The sequence below is a fragment of the Pinus tabuliformis genome, chromosome 6 (genome assembly GCF_031772625.1).
Source record: "Pinus tabuliformis cultivar Carrire ecotype Pingquan chromosome 6, CPIR1, whole genome shotgun sequence".
In the NCBI taxonomy this organism is placed as follows: domain Eukaryota; kingdom Viridiplantae; phylum Streptophyta; class Pinopsida; order Pinales; family Pinaceae; genus Pinus; species Pinus tabuliformis.
The window spans coordinates 343,466,321-343,474,773 of record NC_142292.1 but is presented as its reverse complement, the minus strand read 5'-3'; the positions used below and the strand labels follow the sequence as shown (position 1 = coordinate 343,474,773).

Sequence of the window (8,453 nt, the reverse complement as noted above, 5' to 3'; positions counted from 1 at the left end):
CCAAATGCCTACCCAACCACAATGCCCTCCATCTCCATCTCAATTTCACACCTCCACTCAACTACCCATACCATTTCCAAAGCCATACATTGGAGTAGCTCAACCCAATTGCAAAGCTGAGGCACAACATGTGCAAATGACTCCTCTTGAGCTCAATGATGTTCACCAAAGCTCAGGAAGAGTGTTGCAAAACAAAGATTATATTGACAACATTGAAGGACCAAGGGAAAAAGAAGATTCCAAAGAAGAGATCAGAGAACCATGGGCTGCACTTGATGGAGAGAAGAGATCAAAATCAGAGAGCGAGAGAGTTCCCTCATGGTTATCATCAAATCCTCCATGTACTCAAGAGAAAAATCAACAAAAAGAGGAAGATCAGAAGGTCATGATAGAAGGTGACATGAAGAATGATCCAAATCAACAAGATGACCAAGGATATCAAAGCTATATTGAGATATGGTTTCAGAAGGTCACTAAGTTGCAGCGGTACTCTCTTCCTCAGCTATGTTTGATCCCTTCAAAGCCAGATCATTTGGTCTCTGAGATCTGGATACCTGTCAAAGCATGCATTTTGAGCCTTCACATCATTTTGTCTCTAATCTCGATGTGCAAATGGCTCCATTGGAAGTATTCTTATACTTGAGAACGATTTTGTTTTTCAAGTAGGGTAGGGTAGAAAAAGGAAAAGAGAAAAAAGAAAAAGAAAAAAATGAAAAAAGAGGAAAATAGAAATCTAAGGTGAAAACCTCCTCGGAGGCGCCTTAGATTGGCTCATTGATTGAAAACCTCCATGAGGCGGTCAATGGGTTGAAAAAAAAAGAGAAAATAAAAGGGAATAAGATCTTTGGGTGAAAACCTCCCTTGGAGGCGCCCAAGGCAGGGAATTAGGGTGAAAACCTCCATGAGGCGCCCTAGTTGTTTTTCAAAAAAAAAACAAAAGAGAAAAAGAAAAAGAAAAATAAAACTAATTGCATTGGCTAATTGCAGGTTGCAAGAAGGACGTTTCATGACAGGAGGAGCACTCAAATCAAGGTTAAAGGAATTTTTCTTGTGCCTTCTACAGGAAGCTCTGTATTTCTATAGGAAACATCCTGTAGAACCTTTGGACGAACCAAATTCAAGTCTAAAATGGAATCTGATGGTGGGAATCTGTTGATTAGGCCTACAAGCACTTGTGTGTCCATCCCTTGCCTTTCTCCATCATTTTTTCCACCTCATTGTGCTTCTCATTGTGCTTCTACATGAACTTCCTGTAGAAATTGTGGGAAACTAGACATGGATTTCAAAAAGTGGTTTGCCGAACATGGTAGCTTCCTCAAGGGTTCAGAAGCCCTCATGCAATCTTCCAACTCCTCCTCCATCATCTCCATACCTGCATCACAGCCCAAGCTCAATTTTCCCTTCCATGCAAACACTTGCAAAATGCCTTGAAGAAAAAACACATGGAACAAAATTAGTTTTTGCCATAACTTGAAAACCATGCATCCATTTGACAAACCGTTTTATGGGGAATTGTACAAGGGTGATGGCAACATGCTTGAGCAGTTTCAGCCAATTCTGGTGCACGGTTTCCAAGAAATCAGCCTCCATCACCATCAGCCATTTTTGCATTTTCTCCATATCCGTGCATCCGTTTCAAAACCTGTTTCATGGGGATATGCATATGAGTGATGGTAACCAACCAAGCAGTTTCAGCTGATTCCGATGCACGGTTTCCGAGAAATTGATCTCTGAAATCTTCAGCCATTTTCCATTTTTCTCGAAATCCGTGCATCCATTGATCATGATTTTGCTATGGGAGATGCATCATGATGATAGAAACATGATCAGAAAGTTTCAGATCAATCCGCTTTACCGTTTGGGAGAAATGGCGAAAACAAGTTCTGGTTCTGTGACATTGCAGCAGCAGCAGCTTGAAGGTGCAGATTTGAACGTGGAAACAAATGCATGCAGCTTAGATCTGGTCAGAGGACACCTGCACAAGGAAAAGCAATCAAAAATCATCAGCCAAGCCCTCATTACCAAAGGATCCAAGCATGCAGCAGCAGAACATGAGCATGCAGCAGCAAAAAGCTTCACAAGCAGTCGTTTGACTTTAGGTACGTGACTAAACCTTGTTCATCTATTGCATGAATCTAGTCTAAGCATTGCATGAACGAATGGAATGGTGAAATTAAGCCATGAATGTAGCAAGACACCCAATTCTCTAGCACTCACGAGAAAATCACGCAGCATGCGTGGATAGTCATTCACGTGGAAGTTGAGAAACACAGGCAATGGAAGATTTGTTGAACTTCAGTGCACAGGGCATCAATTGATTAACAAATAGAAGAAGACATGCAGTTCATGAGAGCACAGCAGTTCATATGGGCCAGCACACGTTTTTGCCACCTCACTCCACCAAAAATCACGCAGAATTAATGAGCGCTCAGCCGAAACTCATAGATTGTTGTTAACTTGCACTTGCATCATGTTCAACTGAAGTATACATCCTCTGCTTCATCAAAATGATTAACCTATCATCCTTCGCTGATTGTTTTGGCCTGTTCAAAATTCTCCAGCATACCAAGATTGTGCAGAGGCGCAAAGACATCCTATGGCATCCGGCTAGCATTCTACAGGAAGACATTTTATAAGAAAATACAGCAGAGCCTTCCAGAGCAGAGAAGCCTGAGTTTTTCTTCATCAAGTTTGGAGCTTGAAGAAAGGTGAAAATAGCTGAGGTGGATCATGCTATTGATTTTATTGTTCGTTCACTTGCACGTGATATTGCAGAGGGTATGAAAGCCGTGGAATTGCTTTTAGAGCTTTCAAAGGATATGGTTGTGTGTGAACAGATTGGCAAGGTACAAAGTTGTATCCTCCTCCTTGTAACAATTTCAAATAGTGACAATCCTAAAGCTGCTAAGGATGCAAACGAAGTTCTGGAGAATCTCCCATACAGTGAGCATAATGTAGTGCAAATGGCACAGGCGAACTATTTCAAGCCTTTGATACAGAACCTGAGAGAAGGGTCTGACACAATGAAAATTGTTATGGCAAGTAAGTTGTCAGAGATAGGTTTAACAGATCAAAACAACGCTGCATTGCTCAAAGAGGGAGTTGTATTTCCACTTCTTGAAATGATTTCAAATGCTAATTTGAAGTCAAAATTAGCAGCCATTGGGGCACTTCAGAATCTTTCAAGTTTACCTGAGAATGCTTTACAAATGATCAAAGATGGGGTGGTCCGACCCATCTTGGACCTTCTATGCACACCACTGTCAACTGTATTGGCTTTGAGAGAAAAAGTTGCTAATACCTATGCAAACCTTGCTATGTCTACAGCATTGCCCCAAAGAACAAATGACACAACAGCTGCATTATTGGAATCTGATGAGATCATATACCAGCTATTATCTTTAATAAATTTGACACCACCTTCAATACATGGAAGCATTGTTCGAGCATTCCATGCCATTTGTTGTGTACCAGCGGCTGTTGAGGCAAGGACAAATTTAAGAGAGGGAGGAGAAATTCAAGTATTGCTTCCCTTTTTGTGAAGCTACATACTCTGAAATGCGAGCTTATGCTGTGAAACTGTTGTTTATCTTGTCTCAAGATGGAGATAAAAGAAAATTAGCAGAACATCTTGGAGAAAAATATATGAAATGTTTAGCAAAACTTATTTCAACATCTTCAAATGAAGAAGAGAAAGCTGCCGCAGTCGGAAAGTATTGTCATGTTAGGAAGAGAAATTTGAATTAAAGTTAACTAATGGAAAAACAGTGATTTTGCATGAAGTGAATCTACCATGAAACAAACTGGAAAGTTCTGGTGTTGTTCTGGTTAGATTTGTTTATTTCAATACTTTCCAAGGGGTTCACAAGGTCTTTTGCAATAGCCACATTATTCCATGTGAAAGAATTCTTAAAAGTGTGATTCGGTATGAAGTTTTGCTCTACTCCTGGTTATACAGCAGCTTGAAACAAAACTTGGGAATTCTCATTTTTGGCCTGTTTTGAAGCAATTTCAGATTGAAGGGAAATGTTGATTCATAGCAGTGATATGTGAGCAAGTCATATTTTCTCTGCCCTTGATCTATCTTATGTTCTGTTCTGCTTCTGTTATCAATTCTTAGCAGAGTTCAAATCTAAGATTAAGAATGCCATTTGATTCAGTTAAAGGCCTGGAAACACTTTTTCCCAACCAGCTTTGGCATGCAATATCTATTCTTGGGCAGTTCATTGTACTTGTGTGCTTTTATAATACATTAGACTTGCCATTTGTGTTGGATTCGTCAGCTTTCAGGCAGCAGCACAGTTCAAGGAGAAGGCACCCCCAGCCAAGCAAGCAAAGTCAGAGAAAATTGGTTCTACAGGAAGTTAGCAGACTGTTTCTACAGGAAGACAGAGGACTGTTTCTACAGGAAGCCAGCGAACTGTTTCTACAGGAAGTTTGAAAAGAGGGAAGCCAAAGGAGAAATCGGCCGAGATTTTAGCCAAGGAGGCCACCAAGGCCATCAAAGATGAGGAGAGAGATTGGTTGCTCAGAGGATGAGCAACACTTTCAGTAGGGGGGTGATGATGAGCCCCAAAAATGGACAATTATTTGGGCTCATTCAACCTTCTAATTTGACTTAATCCACCATTCTCATTAGTTTATTGCATGTTTTTGATTATATTTATGTTAATAGAGTGAATTTGGTTAGTCATTATGCCAACAAGTCTAATGGGTGCTTTGTGTAGCCTTTTTGGTCAACTTGGAGACAAAATTGAAGGTCTTAATGAGCACTTGGCAGCCAAATTCGTGGGAGAACAAGCTAGAGGATTTGTAGGAAGGTGTCCCCTTCATTTATGGGCCCTTACCTCGAATTCTCCACCATCAGCTCGAAGTTCAAGGGCCACCGAATCAATCAGCACAAGGGCAGCCAAGCAAGTCAAGTAGGACTGTTGTTAACTCCAAGTTTTGGGCAGCCAAGTCCCTAGAGTTTAGGAGGACTGTTGGGTCCTCAATTTGTATAAATAAGAAGGCTTAGGGCCTCATTTGGGTTAGCCAGTGGATGTTAGCTAGTTAGCCAGTAGATAGTAGCTAGTAGTTAGTCATTTCATAGCCTTGTTGTAGTCATTTTGTAATTCGATTTGTAGGCAATAGATTAGCTTTGCTTTCAGCTCATTCTCAAGCTCTCCTTGTGGACAGTTTTGTTGTAACTCTTCATTCTTGATTAATAAAGATGAATCCAGCTTTGCACCAGCTCTAAATCTCTCTTGGGAGGCTGTATCTCTTGGGGTTGGGCCCATCTCAAGCGCCCAGTACGTCCCTTGTTTATCTTTATGTGTGTTCGCTGCATTCTTAAAATAAAGTCTGCTCTTTAGATTTAATTCGTGCTTTGTTACTTAGGTTGCTTTTGATGGTTGAAGTAGCTTTTTATGTTTAGGATGGATTGGTAGGAGTTAGTCATGCGTTTATATCTCTTTGATAATGTTTTTTTCACATGCTGTACGTGATTCTTGTCATGAATAAGGTTGTTGTTCACTGATCTCATTAAATTGTTAGATAGATCATCTAATATTTTGATTGTATGCAAGACGTAGTTGGTTTGATCAGGTAAACACTATGCAGGGCACCTTCATCACCTCCTCGTTCATCTGAGCCTCGTCCAGATCAGCTCTTCCATCACCAAGTCTGTTTCCTCATCTCCCATCTGCTCTTTTGCCACGTAACCCTACCTTCTTGCCTTTCCATTGCCTAAACCTTCTTTGATGCAAGCTAGACTTCCACACCCTCTCATCACCTCATCCCTCAGTCATTGGGTCATTCCAGGCCCCTACCCTACCTCCCTACCCATTCATGCATTCTCTCCCACTCACCTATCAGTCAAAAACCCAATCACGAAACATCCTGTAGAAGAATTACAGAACTTCCTGTAGAAACCCCTGCAGACTTCCTGTAGAAGTTCATAAACACGGTTGCATGGCATCCTGACTTTGCGAAACTCTCTGAAAGGATGATAGGGATCCCTTAAACCCTCTTCGAGTCTTCCTAACCTTTTCCAAGCATTTCTCCTCCTTGATCCACCCCTGCACAGTGAAACGCCAGTTAAAAGCACATGCATGATGATTCTAATAACTTAAACAAAAATACAAAAAGATGTTTTCTTCAGATAGTGATAACTTAGACACATGCATTTTACCTTCCTAGAAGTAATGACATCTCTTTTCGTAGTTTGCATTCTCTCCTTTGCATCAGTAGGACTAGCTGGTAGAATTAGGGTTTGCTAGGGTTTGTGTTTCTTTTTGGCTTTCAGTTTCTTTCCAAAAGTAGATTAGCTTCCTTTGAGTTAGCTTTCGTCCATCAGTTAAAAAGCTTCTTCTAAGAGCTCATAGAAGTTGGCTTGAGCCCCTAGCGCACTTGTGCCAGCTGACCAAGTGACAGCTGCGGCAAGAGCTAGTACTTGTGCATACAGCACCGTCGCTTCCAAGTTTGTTACGAACTACCGGGTTGATAAAATTAAAGAAGGGAGCTCCAGGAGTTGTAGCATTATTGCTACAATACTGGAGCCCACCATCTATTTGGCGCCATTGCCGGGGACGCGTCAAAGTATTGGTGATTGTCGCTTTTCTTCTATTTTCCACTACAATCTTCTGCTAAGTAGTTTATTTCATTTCCATTATGCAATTTCGTTTATGCAAAAGTAGATTAGCATTTCCCACTTTCATATATTAGCATTTCAATTCCGCAATTTCATTTCTGCAAGCGTAGATTAGCATTTCAATTCCGCAATTTCATTTCTGCAAGCGTAGACTAGCATTTCAATTCCGCAAGCGTAGACTAGCATTTCATTCCTGCAATTTGATTTGAGCAAAATAGATTAGTCCTTTCATGCTTTCATTTCAATTCCGCATTTTCATTCTAGCAAGATAGTTAGTTGCAGTTCAATCTATTTCAGTTTTGTAGGTAGAAGTAGAAAAAAGAAAAAATCAACCAAAAAGATTTCATTTCATGCCTTGTAGGAGTAGAGATAAGTTAGAAAAATGATTGCACAACCCCCCACTGCTTCACACAGCCAACGTTATCTCTTCTTCGATGGCTGTGATTAAAGAACCCCTGGGTGGACATCAAGGCATATTTAAAGAACCTCTAGGGGAGAAGAAGAAGAAAACATTCCTCTGGAGCGAATGGCTACAAGCAGAAACGTTGGGAGCAGCACCTTGTCCAAAGATGAATTTGAAAATCAGATCGAAGATTTCAAGAGTGATATGAGGCAGTTTCTTGCCATGCAACTGGATACCTTGCGGATCCAAAAGAAGCAAGAGGAAGCCTCCTTGGGGTCCCCCTACTCATCCTTCCTGGTTCACACCTCCTCCTTGTTCCTTCACAGATCCATATTATGCCCAACCAGTTGCTCATTCATTTCACCCTTATGCTCAGCCACAGCCTCAGTGGAAGGCACCTTATCAGGGGTGGAGGCCCCAGTACAACTCTCATCCCGCTCATTCTCCTCCACCACCTGCTCAACCGCAACCATCGCCTCCTCCTCCACCAAGGCAACCCCAAATGCCTACCCAACCACAATGCTCTCCATCTCCATCTCAATTTCACACCTCCACTCAACTACCCATACAATTTCCAAAGCCATACATTGGAGTAGCTCAACCCAATTGCAAAGCTGAGGCACAACATGTGCAAATGACTCCTCTTGAGCTCAATGATGTTCACCAAAGCTCAGGAAGAGTGTTGCAAAACGGAGATTATATTGACAACATTGAAGGACCAAGGGAAAAAGAAGATTCCAAAGAAGAGATCAGAGAACCATGGGCTGCACTTGATGGAGAGAAGAGATCAAAATCAGAGAGCGAGAGAGTTCCCTCATGGTTATCATCAAATCCTCCATGTACTCAAGAGAAAAATCAACAAAAAGAGGAAGATCAGAAGGTCATGATAGAAGGTGACATGAAGAATGATCCAAATCAGCAAGATGACCAAGGATATCAAAGCTATATTGAGATATGGTTTCAGAAGGTCACTAAGTTGCAGCGGTACTCTCTTCCTCAACTATGTTTGATCCCTTCAAAGCCAGATCATTTGGTCTCTGAGATCTGGATACCTGTCAAAGCATGCATTTTGAGCCTTCACATCATTTTGTCTCTAATCTCGATGTGCAAATGGCTCCATTGGAAGTATTCTTATACTTGAGAACGATTTTGTTTTTCAAGTAGGGTAGGGTAGAAAAAGGAAAAAAGAAAAAAAGAGAAAAAAGAAAAAGAAAAAAATGAAAAAAGAGGAAAATAGAAATCTAAGGTGAAAACCTCCTCGGAGGCGCCTTAGATTGGCTCATTGATTGAAAACCTCCATGAGGCAGTCAATGGGTTGAAAAAAAAAAGAGAAAATAAAAGGGAATAAGATCTTTGGGTGAAAACCTCCCTTGGAGGCGCCCAAGGCAGGCAATTAGGGTGAAAACCTCCATGAGGCGC

The 8,453-nt window shown here is 41.2% G+C and overlaps 1 protein-coding gene across 1 annotated transcript; it reads left to right on the top strand.

Annotated features, from left to right (window-relative positions):
* The first annotated feature begins 2,780 nt into the window (after window positions 1–2,780).
* Window positions 2,781–3,542, top strand: LOC149258705 (uncharacterized). Its single transcript, XM_089429467.1, has one exon. It carries the CDS (start codon window positions 2,781–2,783, stop codon window positions 3,540–3,542), a length of 762 nt encoding a protein of 253 aa, XP_089285593.1.
* Window positions 3,543–8,453: the final 4,911 nt, after the last annotated feature.